This window comes from Ramularia collo-cygni (assembly GCF_900074925.1).
Source record: "Ramularia collo-cygni strain URUG2 genome assembly, contig: RCC_scaffold01, whole genome shotgun sequence".
Classification (NCBI taxonomy): Eukaryota; Fungi; Ascomycota; class Dothideomycetes; order Mycosphaerellales; family Mycosphaerellaceae; genus Ramularia; species Ramularia collo-cygni.
Window position 1 is genome coordinate 2,290,788 of NW_019716255.1, and position 19,123 is coordinate 2,309,910.

Sequence of the window (19,123 nt, forward strand, 5' to 3'; positions counted from 1 at the left end):
CGTTGCGAATGATAGCCCACAACAGTCAGAGCCAATTGGCGAGATTCGGCGGCAGTCCTATGCTGTTTGACTTCTGAAGCTGTAGTTGTAGCAGTCCGCCCAATCTGGGACCATAGATACATGCACAATGCTCCACTGGCAGATACATGGCTAGCATGAGGAAGTCCGAGCGGTACAATCATCACAGAGCACCCGACAAACATCGTAAACCATGTGCATTGGTCCCGTGGTCAGCACGTCCAGCGAATGTGTTACCCGCAGTCAAAGCACGACCCAATATCTCCATCAGCCGTCTTTGAGCGCCTGACTGCGGCCGGAATGTGTTCGTTCGACTCGTACCAGGACTGTATCTTTTCGCGCTTCTGATGATACTAGCATGCATCATTTCCATGAGACTCGGAAGCTTCGTCGGGCTGGCTCAGCGGGATGTTGCATTCTGCACACATAGAAATCTCACGGCGCAATTATTTCCGTGTTCCTCGGTTGGACCATTGATGCGTTCCGCCAATAGCACTTCAGGAGGAGAGCAATGAGTCCAAGGGAAGTCCCCATTGTAGCCATTGCATCTGGGTGTTGGGACCCGTAGACAACTTGAGGCTCGGTCCGTAGCGAATCCTGCGGCGTCAAGGGTATCACTGAAGGTCCAGTCCAATGGGTCCTTCGTCAACGTCCAGGTCAACAGAAGGGCAGGTTCTCAAATCTCCATCTCCACGTCCTTTGCGTCAGACTCGACATTGTCTGGCGTCTCGCTTGCCTCTGTCAATTTGCGGACCAGCTCCGCTACCTCTTTCGCAGTTTCATCGACTTCTGCCTTGGCCTTGGAGTCCTCAAGCGTGCTCAAGCGACCGAAGAGCCACATCTCCTGCATCTGGCGGATGAGCGTTTGAATCTCTTCGGCGGCACGGATCTAAGTCACATGTCAGGAATTGATATCTCGTGAGCATTGCAAGATATGCGTACCAAGCCTGCCGTCTCGGTCTTCATGGAATACTGTGTGACGGCAGAGTCCGCTCGGTCTCCGCGTTGAATGGTTGCAAGGCTGATGAGGTTTTCGAATCGTCTTGCAAGATTGTTTTGAAGATAATCGATTCTGCCTTTGGTCTTGTTAGCGTAGTCTGATTGGTTTCGAGGTTGTTCCTTGCTTTTCAGCGCTTCTGTGTTGCGCAGAGAGGCATCCATAGTGGTGACGAGAAATCGATCGATTGCGTTTGTCAAGTGTTTGATGTTAAGTGCATCGCGGTCAGGTAAGTATCTTGCGCGCAGAAGCACATAGAAGTCACAAGTGAATGTCGAGAAGAGGACGAACGAGGACTGGGGTCGAATTCGGGAACCGCGATCTCGCGTGCTAGTTCCGTTCTAGTCGGCTAAACTTGAACTTGAGCTTTGAAGCTTGTCAGCTCGCGTGCCATCACATCGACCTTTTACGATACTTTACCTTACCTCTAGCACGACACGCGCCTTCCTCAGCCGTACATCAAAATGTCGGAAATGTGAGCTACACCTCTGCGCGAATAGAATATTCCGATCATAGACTAATGAACATTCAGGGTCGCATCTGCTGTTGCTATCGTTCCCGACGACTCGGAACTGGACTCGAACCACAATGGATTAAAGCGGCGGCAGTCGGATGATCTCGAGACGGAAGACAGCAAGAGACGGCGGACCAGTGCGGGTAAGATCACACCAAAAGACCCACTGGCCAGCAACACGGAGCCCACCACCTTACCGGAGAGCCCGGACCACACCACGAAGCCTGCCCAGAAGAACGAATCAAGCCGCGACTCACGACGAAGAAGCGCGATTCCTGATGACAAGCAGCGCAGCAAGCGACTATTCGGGGCCCTTCTTGGAAATTTGAACGCCCAGCAGCCCAATGACCGAGCTGCGAAGCGAAGAGCAGACATTGAGGCAAGAAGAAAGGCTGAGCTCGCGAAACAGGATAACGAACGACTCGAGGACAAGCAGAGACGCTTGCGGGAACTCGCTCAGCATCGAAAAAGGGTGCAGATATCTGTCGATRAGCAAGACGTGAGTTGGAGAGCGCTCTCATTGCACCGCACCAATGCTGACAGGTCCCGCAGATGCACACTCGACACAGGAATCTGCTCGATATAGCGAACATGTTGCAAACGGAAGCAGAACCCAGGCTGGTAATTATGCTCCAATATTCCATACTTGGGTTGCAACTGACCTGCAGTAGTATTACAGACCTTGGGACCTCCTCCCCGACGAAGAAGCTCGAATCGAAGACCAGCTCGCAGCGGTTCGTACTCAAATTGACGAAGAGCTTGCCGACTYCGAGATCGAGAAGAAGAAGCGGCTCGAGGTGCTGGACGGTAAGGGTACCGACCAGCAATCTAGCGATCGAGAAGCATCGCAGCCTGTGGTAACCGAAGCACTACAAGACAACTCCGAGGAGCCCAAACAGGCCGCACACATTGATTCTGCTGACTCTGAATCTATATCGAAGCCTGCTGATCCTAGCATTGACAGCGCGAATGGAGATGAGAATCCAGAGGTCGCTACGCAGAAGGAGGTACAGGTAGACGGTGTTCAGGAGGTTGAGACGAATAGGCAGGCGACTGCGAGTGAACAAAACCAAGAGGAGGCAGAAGACGATGTTGATGGCGACCACATTGTTGAAGGTGACGAAGACAATGTCATCTATTAGCCCGCATGGGCTCTGTATGATTGTGTATGTAGTCTATTGCCAGGCTTTGGATGATGATGATATGTAACGGCACGCCTATTGTCAAATTAACTTTCAACGGCAGACAACCATACCTCGTCCACACCTGCGATTGCGCGCTGTATACATGCACGGTACCTCCTATCCCTGGACTTACATGGGTTACATTGGGCCGACGGCTGGAGCTCTGAAGCCGAGGTTTAACGGCGACTTCTCTGCTTTCCCGCACTCAGCATCAAACACTTCCACAAACAACACCTTGAAATGGGAGAAGTCGTTGAAGACATGGCGAAAGTCACGATTGATAAGATTGGAATCAATGATGATCGAGTGAAATCCTGCTTCACCAAAGTGAACGGGAAACAGTGGCGTGAGTAACCTTTTTATTCTTCCAGCACATTACTAGTCCACTGGCAAGATGGGCAAGGGCCCGGTGAAATTGAAGGTTGCCGGCCTACCTGCGGCAGTCAAAGATGTTATACTTTCCGAGACTATGGCAACGCAATCATTCGACAAGACATTTGACTTTCCGCAAGGCTGCTGCTTATAGCTACCTATTTGCGAGCGTTGTCGTCGATTCCCTACAAAGAGAGCAGCCAAGCCTCAACTCTCCCTCCCGTCCTTGGGGCATTCGCTCATGTTTCATGCGAATCGATCAATACCTTATCAATATCGATCCCAATACAGTCCTAACATTTTCTTCAAGACTACCTCGACGCTCARGTTCCAGCAGGCCAACAGCAAAAGGGAACAGCGGTCCTCATCCACGGATTCCCAGACATATCCCTCGCATGGCGTTACCAGATCCCAACACTCCTATCTCTCGGCTTTCGCTGTATCGCCTTGGACTGTATGGGCTATGGAAAGACCGGGACTTCTAGCTCAATCAAAGATTTCTCCTTCAAAACTCACGCCGATGCCGTAGCGGGGATTTGTTCCCAGCTCTCCATCTCCCGCACCATTATCGGTGGACATGATTGGGGTGGTTTGGCAGTGTACAGAATCGCACAGTGGTATCCGAAACTCATCACGCATGTCTTTAGCGTCTGTACGGCTTTTGCGCCTTGCACGGATTCGTTCACGTCGACGGAGGATCTGGTCAAAGGACCTGTGCCACAGTTTGGCTACCAGTTGCAGTTTGGCAGCTCGGATGATCAAATTGAAAGTGTGGTGAAAGATGAGAAGGACATGAGAAAGTTTCTGTTGGGGATGTATGGTGGCCGGCCTGCTAAGGGGAAGAGGTTTATGAATGCGAAGGAAGGTGTTGATCTCAGCATCTTCAAGGATGGCGATGTTGCTATGACACCGCTGCTCAGTGAAGAGGTATGTTGTCCTGCCCGAATGTCCTTCGTCCATTTTATTAACTTCACGAGTAGGAATTGGACTTTTACGTCAAAGAGTTCATGAGGAATGGCATCAACGGCCCCTGCAATTGGTACCGAACTCGTAAGGTCAATTGGGAGGACGAAAAGGATCTCCCGGACGATAGAAGAAAGACTATCAAGCAGCCAACTCTGTATATTTTGGCGACCAGGGATGGTATCTTGACAAGGGAGATGAGCAGAGGCATGGAGCGCTCCATTCCGAATCTAACTCGCGGCGAGGTACCGGCGACTCACTGGGCTCTATGGCATACACCAGCGGAAACGAATGCCATTATCAAGGACTGGGTCGAAGGCGTTGTGCTGGGAGGGAAGAGTAAGCTCTGAGCCTCAAATTGAATGTAATGTCCATTTCATGATCTCCAAACCAAAGTTATGAACAGCCAAACAAAGCGCCCTGCTAAAAGTACATATCAAGTGGGTATCTCGTGCTGTAAACCGGAAGGAGAGGTGGTGTCTTTGCCTTTGTTCGGCGGAAAGCGTCAATCATCGGTGAGATCAATCACATCAACACCAGAGTCCATGGAAGCTCGCTGGCGCTTCTTGACTGRCTCAACACTGGTGATGCAGACATCTCCCTCATCGCCGTCCTCCTCATCGCTACCGTCATCGTAAATGACCAAAGTCGGAGCTCGTTCGCGCTTAACACGAGTCGAGCCTGCATGCCGCTCGCGCTGTTGACGAAGGGCCTCGATCGCCTGCTCGCGCGTCATGCTTGCCAAATCGAGTTGATCAAGAGGTACTGGCGAAGGGCTGCGAGGGATAATGCCCTCAATTTGAAGGTCGCCTACGGGCAAGTCAGCGCAGTCTCTGGCAGATCATCGATGGTCGCAACTTGGATCATTTACGGTGGCTGCGATACTTGAACGTGAACTTAACAAAAGAGCGATTGCCGTCGAGATATTCTGTCTTCACAGATCTGCGTGGCTGGCAGAGTCCGGCAAACTTCAGCGCTGCTCGATTGGAAATGGAGCGACCCTTCAATGCCTTCTCGGGTACGCTTTCGCCAATCTTCGACGGTGACAGTGGTCTATGTTCTTCGGCATCAACGCGGCGAATAAATTTTCACGCCTCAGCCACACGGTCACCTCGCCTAGCTTGGAAAGAATCTCCTTTAGCTTTGGGCCTTCTGATTTATCCAGAGACTCGTCGGCTATCCATCGACAGTCAGTCCGTCAAACAAATGTTGGTGTCTCGACAGCTTACTTGTTTTGAGCTCGCCAAATGTGAACACCCGCCTCTCACCCACGCCATTGTGGTTCAACACGGAGCTTGAGTAGACTTCGTGCCGAAAATTGGTTTGCGATGCCGCTCGAGAGCAATAAGTGGTGATTTCCTGGCCGTCTATGCTGATGCCGACGACCAGATCATCGAGCCTGTATGGAAACGTCGACTCAATGAACATGTGGACAGAGAATTCTGTATCTGGTACTGTCTCCACATATCGTGTGGCCCGCCGATGCTCTCCTTCGATCGCCTCCTCGTCGACGTACTCGCTGAGCGCCTGACCATTCGCATGGAGCTCGACTGAAATTCCGGGCACGAAGYTGGCCTTCATGCTGGCGAGATGCAGGTCACAATGGAGGTGGACGACGTGCTGGAAGTTGATTGACTCCTACGTGTGAAGTGCAGAAGTGCAGAAGTTGGTGTGACGTGAGACGCGTGATGTACAGTATAAGAAATCAGGAAGTCGCGTTGGCGCGTCAGATATCTGGGGCGGGAGCTCTTCGGCGAAAAGTATCGGCATGTGAACAGGGATGGACGCTTCCAGAGTATACCTAGTACGAAACCTGGAAGAGCTCGTTGATGACTTTCAGTTATCTCGGAATTGCAAACGAGCGCCCTGCTCTAACGAGGTCTCCAATATTATAATGAACGCCTACCTGTATGAGACATGTTTCCATTCGCATCTACAGAATCTCTTGCTCTGTTGGAAACCTTTAATGAATGAACTTCTTCGTAAGGCTTGTCAAGAGAGAGATGAGTCTATTGCAATTGCATGTATCATTGAGCAGAGAGCTATCAGTCTATGTCGCGCCAGAGACAAGTCTCGCAAATCAGAAGAATCCAAAGCACCAAAGATTTGAGTTACACAATTTTGAAGTTCGCTATTCCACGAACACGCCGCCACTCGATCAAGCAGAGAGCCCATCGAATACCTAGCACTGCAGGAATGACTTACTCAGAATCATCATCGTCTTCGTCGCTCTCGGCGTTCTCCAGCCACTCGATGAACTTCTCGGCGCTCTTGCGGACTTTGCGCGAAGTTGCAATGTCAACGTACTTTTTGCTGGCCTTGCCTCCCCAAGCCGTGAGCACTTCCTCCGAGACGAGGTCGTTCTCGTAGATCTTGAGCAAGATGGCGCTGACCATGGGGATGAGGTTGGGCTTGTCGATACCAACGAAGCGCTCAATGCCGCCCATGAAGGCCTTTTCGTGCTTGTCGGAGGTGATGAGCTTCTTGAGCATGGCAGCACGAGCATCGACTTCCTTGGCCATGTTGTCTGTGAAGATGGTCTGGGCGAGCACAGTCAGAGTGCGGTGCTTGTTCTCAACGCCGAGCTCCTTGGCCTTGAGGTAGATCTCGACATCATTGACCTTGGTGGCGCTGCCAGACTCCTCAGCCTTGGCTTCAATCCACTTTCCGAGTTCATCGTAGGCGTTGCCCCCCTCTCCATCCTCCTCGCCGTTCTCCAATACCAAGCTGGCCTTGAGATCGTCGGGAAGCGCCTTGGCACGAGCCTTGATGGCTTCCTCGGACATGTCGACGGACCACTGCACTTCCTTTTCCTCGTCGTCCTTCTCGTTGAGCTCCTTGGCCTGGGCGTTGATCTTGCGTGTGAGCTCGTCGTCACTACCGGCGTCGTTTCCAACGTCTCCGTTCTCGTCCGCATGATCAGAGCCGCTTTCGCCCGGGCTAGCTGCACCATWGGCGTCCTCGTCACCACCCTCTTCACCCGCGAGCTTACGAGCCTTGCGGTCAGCCTTCTTGGTGCTCTTGTCTTTCTTGCCCTTCTTGGGTGCACTCTTAAGGATGAAAGAGGAGAGCTTCTGACGAGGGTCGGCAGTGGTGATTTTACCGCAGGCCTTGCAGTCCATGAGGATATCGCCATCCTTGATATTGACGACCGTCTCGGGATTCTTGCACTCCTTGCAGAGGACAAACTTGTTGATGAACCCGTCGAGRTAGTCCTGCAGCTTCCCGGCCTCGTGGGCGCCGTTGATGATCCAGCGGTCGTCCTTGGGGTCGATGTTGGTCTGAGCACCGAGCTCGAAGCCAAAGTACTTGATCACGTAGTTGGGAGGACGCGCGAGCTGGTGAGCCACGTTGCTGAGGTTGACAATAACGGTCTTGATTCCATTGCCTTTGCCCTCCACCTTGGACTGGATGCGCTCCATCTTGTAGCGGTAGAATGGGTCAGCGACATCGCGACGAATGTTGACGGAACCCATGACTGCGGTTGTAGTTTGGTATTGCTGGTTTGGAATTAGGCTCTAGGAAAGAGTTTTGGGCACGATATGGCTGTTGGGCTTGGTTGGCGGATACAGCGTGGGAAAAGGCAGAACAAATCTTTGTTCACAAGCAAAGACATGCAAGAGAGACATGCACGTGTGCGTTTGCTGGCTGATGTCCTGGTTTGGCTGTTCTGTTTGTGCTTTGTCGGGGATATCCTTTTGGAAATCCTCTTCACCCAGCTTTTCTAGGATGGCCGCGGCGCAGCAGATCTTGATAGTCTTTCGCGTGGGACGGATACATAAAATCCTCTGAGGCGTGTGGAGTAGTTGGCCGAATGCGTGGCGATGGTCCCGAGTGCGGAGGGCGAGTCGCTGGTACTGGTGCTGGCGGCGATGTGTCGTGCCGGATGGCTGCGGGCGCAAAATACTCAGTTGACGTGGTGCTTGCTGATTCGGGGTTGTGTGTGCTAGGTGCAGATGATGAAGAAGGTGGATGTTGGGAGGAGGAAGAAAGAAAGAAGGCTAAGTAGGCGGGCCAAGTGCTGAAAATGAACGCGGGCAAGTACCTAATCACGCGGGTTTTTCCACTTTTCTGACCTCAAATTTCAATTTCCGGCAGCAGTGGACACATCGCCGTGGATGGCACGACGGAGCATTTATTGCCCATTCACATGACCTCCGGGTCTCTCAACTGCCAGTTTTCCCATCTTCACAACTATTCGCAGTGTCCCCCGGAATAGACTGGATTGGCCAGGAACAGCGATTTCTTTGTCTCGCCTTAGGGCCTAAAAGGGTGCGTGCATGTCTCGGCCCACGGCTTCGGCTTTAAACATCTCTGGTACGACCACGGCGGCTCTGCAGTGGTGAAGACTGCCCGTCCTGAACCATGTAAGTGTATCCTCGATCAGGCGACAAGAGCACCTTCCCGACGGCATGTTGTCCATGGCCTTGCCAGCTCAAAGTTGGCAGCGACTGCATGTAATGCAGCCTTCTTCTTGCACTGAGAGCTCGGCGTTAGGTAAGTTCGTTCTTAGGCGCTCAGCAATTTACATCCTGGGTCCACTTCCAGGTCCTGTCATGATTCATCATCCATGCGAGAGATTGTGCTTCCCCAGCATGGCGGTCGACTACTCCCTCTATCTGGTGACGGACTCGACGCCGGCAATACTTGGTGACAAAGATCTGGTGACTGTCGTCGAGGCCGCGGTGCAAGGAGGTGTCACAATTGTTCAGCTGCGCGACAAGACATCTGATACGGCGGACCTCGTGCAGATAGCCAAGGAGCTTCACAAGATCACAAAGGCGGCGAACGTGCCACTTCTCATCAATGATCGTGTCGACGTTGCTCTTGCTGCAGGCGTCGAAGGCGTTCACGTGGGCCAAGATGACCTAGATCTGAAAACGGCGCGAAAGATTCTCGGCCCTGAAGCCATCATTGGCGTGACCGCGAATAGCGAGGAGGAGGCAGTGATTGCTGCSGAAGATGGAGCCGACTACTTGGGCATCGGGACAGTGTATGCCACGCCCACCAAAGAGAACACCAAATCAATAATTGGAACCGCAGGTGTTCGGCATGTTCTAACGTCGCTTGCCGCCAAAGGTCTTGATGTGAAGACTGTATGCATTGGAGGCGTGAACGCTTCCAACACCCAGCGGGTCCTGTATCAGACCGCTTCGCCGCACAAGAAGCTAGACGGAGTGGCTGTAGTCAGTGCCATCATAGCAGCAGAAGATCCCAGAGCGGCCTCCAGGCAACTCGCCGAGCTCATAAAGCAACCACCACCGTTCGCCACATCCACAGCAAAGCCAAAGCTTTCGCGTGAAAGCATCATCAATCAGGCTCCCGAGATTATTAAGCGCATGGCGGGCAAGAAGCCTCTCTGCCATAACATGACAAATTTGGTGGTTCAGAACTTTGCAGCAAACGTTGCTCTCGCGATAGGGGCTTCTCCCATCATGTCCAATAACGGTCTCGAGGCTCCAGATCTTGCTGCACTAGGCGGCAGTCTTGTTATAAACATGGGAACCACAACGCCAGAGATCCGCACAAACCACCTCAAAGCTTTGGCAGCTTACAATGCCATAGGTGGACCCGTCTTGTTTGATCCGGTAGGCGCTGGCGCAACTCAACAACGACGGGACGGGACTAAAGCGCTCATGGCTGGAGGGTACTTCGATGTGATCAAAGGCAATGAAGGCGAGATTCGAACAGTCTCGGGCGCTGCTGGTGTGAAGCAACACGGTGTGGATTCTGGCGCTTCTCAGCTTTCCCTCGAAGACAAGATCAAGCTGGTCAAGGGTACTGCTGCTAGAGAGCGGAACGTCGTCCTCATGACCGGCAGCACAGACGTGATCTCCGACGGAGAGAGAACCGTAACGATCAGCAACGGTCACGAGTATCTTGGCGAGATCACTGGAAGTGGCTGCACGCTGGGGACAACCATTGCGAGCGTGATGGCAGTTGAGCGAGAAGACAAGCTACTGGCCGCCGTGACAGCGATTTTGATGTTTGAGATTGCCGCGGAACGTGCAGCCGTCCGATCTGATGTCAAAGGCCCGGGATCATTCGTGCCTGCTTTCTTGGATGAGCTATATCATATCCGACAAGAGAGCATAAATGGAACGTCAACATGGGCTGAAGCGGCTAAAATCGAGATAAAGCCTCAAGCCGCGGAGTAGGGAGATGCAATCACGTCTCAGTAATCAATCTATCAACGCGATGGAGATTCAAAGAACATACGCACCGATACTATCCGCTTGCTCGTAACTGCTGGTCAGACAACGAMTCTGCCGTGCTATCCTCTGAATTTCCTGCCCACGCGTGTCGTACAGTTCATCACGTATGGTGGGCAAGTGCTCCATGGGAGTCTCTTTCGCGATCAGGGCCCGGAGCCTCTTCTCCCTCTTGCATGACAAGTCCAACCCGCGCATCGCAAGCACCTTGTGGGTTCCCCACACGAGGCACCCTGGAAACAGTAATTTCGTTCGTTGAAGTGTCCAGAATCAATGGGAGTAGGTGAAGTCCCGTGGCCCTTGATAGGACCAAATTCTAGTAGCCTTGGAATGAATACTGTAATGTGTACATGTAAGTCCTGACAGCTCGCGAGCAGCAATATCTTCTCATCACGCTTCCAAATACTGCAGCTCTTCTCATTGTTACAATAAGCCATATTTTCTCGTGACTCCCGCTTGTTTGAAGATTGCCATGATGTCGGGCTGCTCAAGATTCTTTTTGTTGGTAGGTGGCTTCGTCGCGGTGGATATTATCGGCAGACCATCTCAAACATACAGCAGATTGAGGCTGAGCGTGTGTCTACCTCACCTCACCTCACAAATTTCGCAAGGGCAGAAGCAATTCCAAGGCCCGGTGATATTGAAGCTTTCCCTCACCTGTGGCAATTGAAATTTTTATAATTTCTGTAATGACAACAACATAACTGAGAAGAGATTATTCGAGGAGACATTCAACTCTTGACAGAGCTGCTTCCTTTTATCCAGCTTATAGTTACCTACTCATCGGGGTTAAGGTCTATTCCCAGGAGAATCGGCAAACTTCAACGTCCCCGTCCTCTATTCGCCTTGGAAGTTCTTCGGACTGAGTCTTTATCTTGAAGATCATTTAATCGGCCTGATTAGCCGTGACGCTGGAGACAATACTAAATTCAGAATCGCCAAATTTGTAAGCCACCACTTGACCCACGCCGAACATGGAATGTTCGGATTTCTCGTGCGCGGCACGGTTGATAAAAGTCGCGGCCTTGGTGCGTGTCACCATATTGAACTTGTTGGTGGCAGTGAGCTATCGAGGCGGGCGAACTCAGGGAATCTTCGCTCGAATGGTACGTCTTTGTGCTTGATCTTGCACACGCGAACGTGTTGGTCGAAATCTTGGCGAACCACTTGGCGCAGCCGCGTTAGGAGACAGAGCAAGTCTGTCCGTCTTTGTTGGCATACTTGTGATATCGGTGGTCCTTCTCCGGATCGCGCCACTTGGTTGTTGCTTTGGCTTGCTCTTCGATGGCAAAGTGGCATTCCAGTGCTGAGAATCTTGTTCTAGATTCGAGGGCGTCAAGGTGGTAAAAAGGGGTCTGCCGGCGTACTCTCGCCGCGGCGGGATGGAAATTTTGCACACTTGCAATCTCTGCCTGCAGTTTCACCTTCTGGTGTTTAGGGAAGAGGTACCGTGGGGAGAGAAGGGACAGCGGATGCATTCGTGAAGTTAAGCTGTAATAAGAACCCATGCTGGTTCCCTCCTATTCATTATTTTTTCTATATTGTCCTTTTGAAATCTGGTCCTCGGAGTCTTGATGGTACATTCCCCAGGCATATTGAGGACGCTCGATGTCTCGATAATTGCAATTATCTGATTCGCAGTGGCGAGCTTCTTGAGAAAAAGATGTCCTGCTGCGGCTAGTTCCATGGTTCACACGTCCTGTCCGAACCTTGACCTGGCCACCCAATTTAACATGACACTTCGTCATCTGGGCGTGCACAGCACATAGCGTTTTCGAACACACGCATACACCACGACCAAGCTCACAACGCACCTTCGAGACACTGTCATTGTCTTGCTCCACAACACTGCTCTATTGATAAGAAAACCATATCGATCTTCATCATGCTTTTGTGGCCTTTGGACAAAGAGCGCAGGGAACTCCTAGGGGATGGTCACGTTGCCGACAACGGAATAGACAAGGACGGCGACTCTTCCACAGCGGGGAAAGTTGATAGTAGCCAAGGCGGTGACTCTACAAGCAACGCGGTGACCTCCCACTTCGACATACCGCAAGCGATAAATTACCGATGTGACGTCRCAATCCGCGTCGTTGAGCCAATCCGAGCGAACAATGGCGAGAATCGGGTCGGTACTGGAAATTGCATCGAACGTCGCCGTGTCGTCCGATCGCATATGATTTTGGACGAGTATGACTACCAGCCTCGTGGGACCCCACGGTCCTCGGTGCATTGTGGCTCGATCGAGCAGCTTGCAGCAGCGCATCGGCTCGATCGCCAGGCGCGTAAGATTGACCGAAATTTCAGCCATCTTTGGCAGATAGCCAAGCGCAGGCCCAGAATAGAACAAAGACAGAGCATGTCGCAGGGGTCACAGGGTAGGGGAGGGCTGGTCCTGAAGATGTCGAAACGAGGTGCCTCACCAGACGACTGGATGCTGCTGAGAATGTTGTCTTGGGCAGCTGCCAAGCAGAGGAAATGGCCATTCCGCCAGGCCACACCAAGAAATAAAGGCGCCGACACCCAGTTGCTTGGCGCTGAATGGAAGAGTTTTGATGCGTGGCAGCAGCATGTTCAAGAGCGAGTGTCTGAAATCTATATCAGGCACGGCATGAAGCCTCCTCGCATAGAGAGAATCCGCTCTGGCGTACCACACGTGCCACAGTCCTCGAACGTGCGATGTCGCAAGTGTGCTTCTACCAACAGATCGCTTCTGGAGTGCATTGGAAAGTCCCGTTGCGCGACGTGTCAGCTCAAAGGCATCATCTGCGTGTCAGGAAGGAAGCGTGCGCCGGCCGAGCGAGATCGTCTTCGTATCGGTGTGCTTCGCGACGCGGCATTCAAACACTTGCCGGGTCCTGCAAAGTCCTGATGTCGCTGTCGGTGTCATCGGAATGGCATAAAACGAATGGTTGTCATCGAACATGGCGGCAACGGCTTCGCAGCGGTGAGGGCGCACAGGAGTCTTGCGTGTCAAACACCTCACTCATCGATGTGCGATGGTGAGTGAGTGAGGTCGGAGGATGCGGCGTTGATGCAAGGAACTGTTTCCAAGAATAGGTTGTTAGCGCTCTCCACCTACAACCCTAGGTACCCAACGACATCGCGTCTCCTCCAGACGACCGCCCTCCTTCCTCACCACGACGTCTGGCCTTGACAGATGCGGCCATGGCGCAATCTGAGTTCTGAGTGGAAAGTATCGATGTACACTTCTGATGAATTCCAATCCAAACGACCGCGCGAGTGTGAAAGACCGGGGATACCTTCGATGCTCCTTTCACGGCCTAGGTGGAGATCCCGAATCTGAAAGATAAAAAGCTGGCTTGCGACGAGTTTGAGATGGAAGCGGAGAGCTTTGGGGTTTAGTCGGGATGAGCGTTGGATTGTGGCCGGAATACATCGACAAAGCGCGTCTTCTTCCATCACCTACGGTTTCGGGGGCAGAAGATACTGGGAGGTTCGTTAGGGCAGAAGAGAGACTCCCTGGGTCGAAGCTTTACAACAGTCTATGTGAAGGGACTGGACGGATACCTGGTAGTCTTGGGCGATATGGCATTTTTAGTACAGGTCCTGAGATTTCAAGCACCACTTCGATTACTTTGGAATGTTGAYCATGGGCGTCAGAGTAAACAGTGCAATCAAAGTGAATTGGTACGTCTCGAATCGGTGACCGTGAGCTTGCGCGTCGGATGTTCGCGATTTGGCAAATGCACACCTGTCATTCGACACTCCTCAATTGCATCCGACATGGCACCCTCCACCTCCGTCGAGCGACCGGTGTCCAGGCCGAGTCCCGCTGAGGCTGCCAGAGCAGGTCTGCTAAAGTGCGTCCGAAGAATCACCCATATCGAACTCACTAACTAAAACAGACTCTACCACGATGACGAATCCACGGACTTCACCATCACCTGCGGGTATGTCACCTCTGGGTGATCTGGCTCAAGAAAGCAGCCGCTAACGGTACCAGCAGAAAGGACACATACCGGGTACACAAGCTAGTCATTGGCCTCCAGTCTGAGTACATTGCAAAGGCTATTCGGAATGGCTTCAAGGAAGCTTTGGAGGCGCGCATCGATCTGAAAGTCTCGGCCACAGACTGGTCCTGCGACCACCCGGAAGCGGTGCGCTTGATGATACATTACATGTACCATCTAGACTACGAGGCCGATGGCAAGAAAGCCGCTGGGACGCGCAAGGGAGATGGTCAAGCACGGAGGAAGAAGCTCAAAACCTCCAATCCCCCCAAAGACGCGCGTGATGCTGCACCTGGTCCGGAAGGAGATGAAGCCATGCTCACYCACGCCCGTGTGTTCGCCGTCGCCGTCAAGTAAGTTATCTAATCCCAACTCATATACGCATGCACGAGCGAAGGAAATGACCCGCCACCATGTCGATGTTAACTTGAGGCAGATACGACATGCCCGCTCTACGGCTCCTCGCYGCTGAAAAGATAGAGCCTGCAATTCGCAAGAACCTGAAAGACACTTCCTTCGCCCACCTGATTACGGAGGTCCACTTGTCTACGGATGAAAGCGTTCGCGAGCTAAGGACCATCGTCGCTCGCACGATTCTCAAGAACAAAATGCTGCTCCAGAAGAAGGATGTTGCGGATGCCATCAATCAGATCAACGGCTTGGCCTACGATTTGCTCGTACAGAGCGGTGGTATGGCTCTGAACATCAAGGGTGTTGATGAGACTAACACCCGTGACTCCGACACCGGCTCCAGTTCTGGTGAGCCGTACTAGGAGCTGACTGGACTCTTCGGTGGTCCGCGCGAAACTCGAGATGATGCCACGAAGTGCACCTCATTCTATGCATATCCAGCCTCCAAGCGATGATCAGGTCTGTCTGCGCGGCGTTTCAAATCAAAGCTCCGAGCAACGACCACATTATTAGAGCGGTCTTTGGGAGAATTTAGGAGATTTGCGAGACTTTTGATGTTTAGGATGATAGTCTACAACTTTGTCACCGCCTGCACAACCAAAACATCCCCCAGCAATCGCAAAGTCCGCCAAATGCACCGCGTCCGCATCCTTGTCAGCTATAAGGAACCGACTGTTCAACACGCCCAAGACTCTCCCATACTTATGCCTCATCACAATACCCTCGAACTCTCTCCATCATACTCTTCCCACGCATGCCATCCGCGATTCCCTGCGTCACAAGCCTAAACAGCTTCCTATACGTAGGCACCGCATCAATCATCAAGATGATAAGCATAGACGAACGGTCCCAACCAGGAATCCGTCGTAGGGTCGCTTTCCAACGTCATATTCGTATCCATGACATAGATTATTCTCTGGTCCGGAGACACACGAACTCCGTTGGGACTCAGTTCATTTCGGGAAACGACCGGGAGCAAGACATCTTCCTGTGGATATCAGCGCCATACGCCAGAGGGAAGCTGTTTCGGCGGCAAATTTGGAAAGTACTTTCCGGGGGTGGAAGTTAGTGCATGATCGGGGAAGTAGATGTGTTTCTGTACATTGCAGCGGTACCTTAAGTGGTGATAGGAGGTTTAGCGAAGGAAGAAGTGAACTGACAGGTAAAGAAGTCCAGGGACCGTCTTCATCTGTCATTGGTTGAAGAGGTGGTTCATTCCAATCAAATGTCAGTGTTGAGCGGAGAGTGCACGCGWGGCAAGATTGGATGAGAGCATTCGGTTGTGCTTCCACCCTGTACAGAGCACGCTGAAATAACACTCGCATGCAGTGGCAAGCCCCGTGATTGGTGTCGCAGAAACTGTGTCTATACAAGTAGCTCTCTCTACAGTCATCCATCTAACTTACAACAAGACGCCTATCATTTCAGCTCCGTCATGTCTTCTTCCAACATCGCTTCAAAGCTAAAAGGCTCAAATGCGACTCCCTCGCCAACAAAATGCTTACTCATCGCTTCGACCCAGTGCAAACGCAGCGAATGCAACATGGCACTGGTGCCCTCCATGACAACAAGGACGGCGATTGTGAGAGCGAACCAGAGACCAAATGCAATGAAGATGACGATGACACCAACGGCGCCCTCCATCGCAAAGGCGTTGGCTAGAGTCATTTTCCAGAGCACAATCGAAAGCTGCTGGTGAGCAAGCGACAAAGCCCAGAGACGGAGGTAAGATGCAGTGTGGGAGACACAGTTGAGACAGAATTCTGTAGGAAATGTTAGCAGGATCTTATAGATGTTCAGTATACGTCACACATACCAATGGTGTGGATGACCTGGTGGATCATGACTTCGCTGAATTCGAACTCCTCGTGATCATCGCCACCACCGATGTCCTGCGTAATTACGGCGCCATCCATCTCGCTGTCGGCGAAGCTTGGACGACCCGCAACACCATTGCCATTGGCGTGGTTGTCCTCATCGTCATCATCGTCAAGAGCGGTGACAGTAGTCGTCTCGCCAATGCCACGATATCCCTGAGCACGAGCCTTGTTGTGTTCATAACGAAGGTAAAAGGGCTTCAAGAACAGCATGATAGGGACCATCGAAACTGCGGCGAGCAGCAACACAACCTGTACTCCCGCTTGTCCATTATATAGCTTCTCGCCATCGCCGACAGTTYCCGGGGAGAGGAACATGTAGATGAGCATGTTCAAAAGGTTGGGGGGTTGTTCGTTGATAGCGTACCAGTCAACACACCACTTGAAGATGATTGTAAAGACAAGATAGCCGAAGATTCCCTGGAAGAAAATCATGCCGGGGATGAAATTACCCCAGATGTCAATGTTGGACTTGAAGTGGCGTGCGTTGATGTATGATAGGCAGAGCGAATAGGTCATGTGTGCCCAGCCCATGATGATGGAAAGTTTCATCTTGTAACTGTTGCTGAACAGCAGATCGTTGTCCGTGTCGTGCCATCTCCAATCCAACCCGAATGGGTAGGTGTAGCCTTCAACGCGGGTGGCCTTGACCGTGCCTTTGGTATAGTTTTCCGGGAAGTCCCATTCCCACATACTGCTAGCAAGTGGGATCTCCTTGGAGAAGACGTCGCAATAGATGAGGCCAGTGTACATGGAGAAGATTCCCATCATGAGCATGATGTATCGTCCGTAAAATGCCATGCCGAACAATTCGTCCTGCTTGCCACGCTGTAGTGGCTTTTCGAAGTAGATCATAGCGGCGGCGGCACATGTCATGATTATGCCGTGGCCAAAGTCACCAAACATGACGGCGAACAAGAAAGGAAAGGTAACGATGGTAGGGAGTCCAGGGTTGACTTCGGTGTACTTGGCGGTACCATATGCATCGATGATGGTTTGGAAGCCGAGCGTGAACTTGTTAGTTTTGTTGTAGGTTGGAGGTGTCTTGGAAGTCTTGATCTGGTTTACAATGGTTGGGACGGAGAGGCCGGCTCTATCGTTGACGTCTTGGAGGGTCGACTTGATGAGCCCAAGGGAGCTGGTGGGACACCAAGCCTCAGCAACGAGCGTCTTGCGAGCTGGGTCGTAGGAGAAGCGATTGAGTGTTTGGTAAACGCTCTTCTCTTTCTTGATCACGATCATCCATGCGGCTAGAGAGCGGCCGATCTGAGTGAGTTCAGCATCGAGAGTGCGCTTCGTATTTCCGAGCACGTTGCCGAGATCCTGTAGACGGCTGTTGACCTCATGGATCTGGTCCCGACGCAGCTCGCTGTTCTCGTCTACGTTGTAGATGTCCGCACCCAGGCTCTCTGAGATTTTCCTGATCTTTGCGATGATCTCCTTGCCGTGCGCGAAGATAACAAACACATTCTTGTGAGTTTCTTCGCCCTTTTCGGCATCGATGATGGGGTCTGGAATCTCTGACTGGTTCATGTAGAGATTGCCGCGAAGCGTACGCCACAGGATGCGCTCAAAAGCGGCCATGCGTTCGCGGGGAATGACACCGGCCACGAAGCCGATGTTCATCACGCTGAAGCTCTGTTGAGCACCATCATTGTTGTTGTTGCTGTTGCCGCCCTCCACATCACGCAGCAGAGGGGCGTCATCGCTCGAATCAACCGACTGGCGAATGTCCTCCGTCTGACCGCGGGCGCGGTCGAAGAACCCGCCCGCCTCACGCAGTACCCAGCGCCATTCCGTCAACTCCGTCTCACGCTTCTTTAAAGTCTCGTAGCTCTCGTTGAGGCTCTGGATACGCTGCTCCAGGCTTTGACTCCGGTCTGCCAGCTCATCAATCTCGGACGCCGATGGAGCGGCCATAGTGTTGCTGAACTCGTAGATGGATCGCATTTCGATGCCACCCTTTTCGATCTGCGCCCGGAAGTAGTTAAGCTGGCGTTCGACATTGTCTAGGCGGCGAATCTCCTGGGTGAAGGTGCGCTGGAAGGCCGTGGTGTCCGGGTTCAACTAGGCATCGTCAGCACATGTATCCTCTGCTTCCATCCTTCATCTTCCAGCCTTCATCTCCACATACATCGCGGAACTGCATCTGGCCCAGCTCGCCCAGACCAGATACGACGGAGCGGGCGACCTCATTGGGGACGTAGAGCTGCGTCAGCGTCATGTGCTGACTGCGGAACAGACTCTCCGAGGGCGCCATGATGAACGGACCTCTCTAGATATGTCTCGAGAGGTGATGGTTCAAATGAAAGGGAGGAGGGTGACGAGACGACGGGCGGATGTGTGGTGGACGTTCCCAGGTCATACATGATGAGCACGGGCCACATTTGAACGTTTGGGTTCCAAGGTTGCCACTTCACTCTTTACATCGTCCACCACAATCCGCCGATATACCACGGTCTTGGATGACATAAATGCACTTGCGAATACTACTGAAGTTCATGCACTGGCTATCGAATGCGAACCATTGAAGAACCGGGGTGAGATGTGCCGTAAAGTTGTGGCTTGCCAGAGCCAGCATGCCATCACACCACACTGAAA

At 52.3% G+C, this 19,123-nt stretch overlaps 9 protein-coding genes; 5 read left to right on the forward strand and 4 right to left on the reverse strand.

The window, feature by feature from the left end:
• Positions 1-694: 694 nt before the first annotated feature.
• RCC_00809 (uncharacterized protein) lies at positions 695-1,179 on the reverse strand (the record flags this gene model as incomplete). XM_023766000.1 has 3 exons in its annotated part: positions 695-907; positions 961-1,094; positions 1,143-1,179. 3 exons carry the CDS (start codon positions 1,177-1,179, stop codon positions 695-697), a joined length of 384 nt encoding a protein of 127 aa, XP_023621768.1.
• A 300-nt stretch (positions 1,180-1,479) lies between these two features.
• RCC_00810 (uncharacterized protein) lies at positions 1,480-2,671 on the forward strand (the record flags this gene model as incomplete). XM_023766001.1 has 4 exons in its annotated part: positions 1,480-1,490; positions 1,548-2,028; positions 2,082-2,150; positions 2,201-2,671. 4 exons carry the CDS (start codon positions 1,480-1,482, stop codon positions 2,669-2,671), a joined length of 1,032 nt encoding a protein of 343 aa, XP_023621769.1.
• A 282-nt stretch (positions 2,672-2,953) lies between these two features.
• RCC_00811 (related to epoxide hydrolase) lies at positions 2,954-4,398 on the forward strand (the record flags this gene model as incomplete). XM_023766002.1 has 3 exons in its annotated part: positions 2,954-3,059; positions 3,396-4,012; positions 4,066-4,398. 3 exons carry the CDS (start codon positions 2,954-2,956, stop codon positions 4,396-4,398), a joined length of 1,056 nt encoding a protein of 351 aa, XP_023621770.1.
• Positions 4,399-4,553: 155 nt separating this feature from the next.
• RCC_00812 (uncharacterized protein) lies at positions 4,554-5,629 on the reverse strand (the record flags this gene model as incomplete). XM_023766003.1 has 4 exons in its annotated part: positions 4,554-4,858; positions 4,920-5,082; positions 5,160-5,224; positions 5,278-5,629. The coding sequence occupies 4 exons, from the start codon at positions 5,627-5,629 to the stop codon at positions 4,554-4,556; spliced, it is 885 nt and encodes a 294-aa protein (XP_023621771.1).
• A 620-nt stretch (positions 5,630-6,249) lies between these two features.
• On the reverse strand, positions 6,250-7,524 carry RCC_00814 (probable translation initiation factor 5 (eIF-5); the record flags this gene model as incomplete). Its single annotated transcript, XM_023766004.1, has 1 exon — positions 6,250-7,524. The coding sequence occupies one exon, from the start codon at positions 7,522-7,524 to the stop codon at positions 6,250-6,252; it is 1,275 nt and encodes a 424-aa protein (XP_023621772.1).
• A 1,119-nt stretch (positions 7,525-8,643) lies between these two features.
• RCC_00815 (probable hydroxyethylthiazole kinase) lies at positions 8,644-10,206 on the forward strand (the record flags this gene model as incomplete). Its single annotated transcript, XM_023766005.1, has 1 exon — positions 8,644-10,206. The coding sequence occupies one exon, from the start codon at positions 8,644-8,646 to the stop codon at positions 10,204-10,206; it is 1,563 nt and encodes a 520-aa protein (XP_023621773.1).
• A 1,939-nt stretch (positions 10,207-12,145) lies between these two features.
• On the forward strand, positions 12,146-13,132 carry RCC_00816 (uncharacterized protein; the record flags this gene model as incomplete). Its single annotated transcript, XM_023766006.1, has 1 exon — positions 12,146-13,132. The coding sequence occupies one exon, from the start codon at positions 12,146-12,148 to the stop codon at positions 13,130-13,132; it is 987 nt and encodes a 328-aa protein (XP_023621774.1).
• Positions 13,133-14,007: 875 nt separating this feature from the next.
• Positions 14,008-15,007, forward strand: RCC_00817 (uncharacterized protein; the record flags this gene model as incomplete). XM_023766007.1 has 4 exons in its annotated part: positions 14,008-14,084; positions 14,130-14,174; positions 14,231-14,587; positions 14,671-15,007. The coding sequence occupies 4 exons, from the start codon at positions 14,008-14,010 to the stop codon at positions 15,005-15,007; spliced, it is 816 nt and encodes a 271-aa protein (XP_023621775.1).
• A 1,057-nt stretch (positions 15,008-16,064) lies between these two features.
• Positions 16,065-18,782, reverse strand: RCC_00818 (probable vacuolar H+-ATPase V0 sector, subunit a; the record flags this gene model as incomplete). XM_023766008.1 has 3 exons in its annotated part: positions 16,065-16,408; positions 16,462-18,589; positions 18,657-18,782. The coding sequence occupies 3 exons, from the start codon at positions 18,780-18,782 to the stop codon at positions 16,065-16,067; spliced, it is 2,598 nt and encodes an 865-aa protein (XP_023621776.1).
• Between the last annotated feature and the right edge of the window lie 341 nt (positions 18,783-19,123).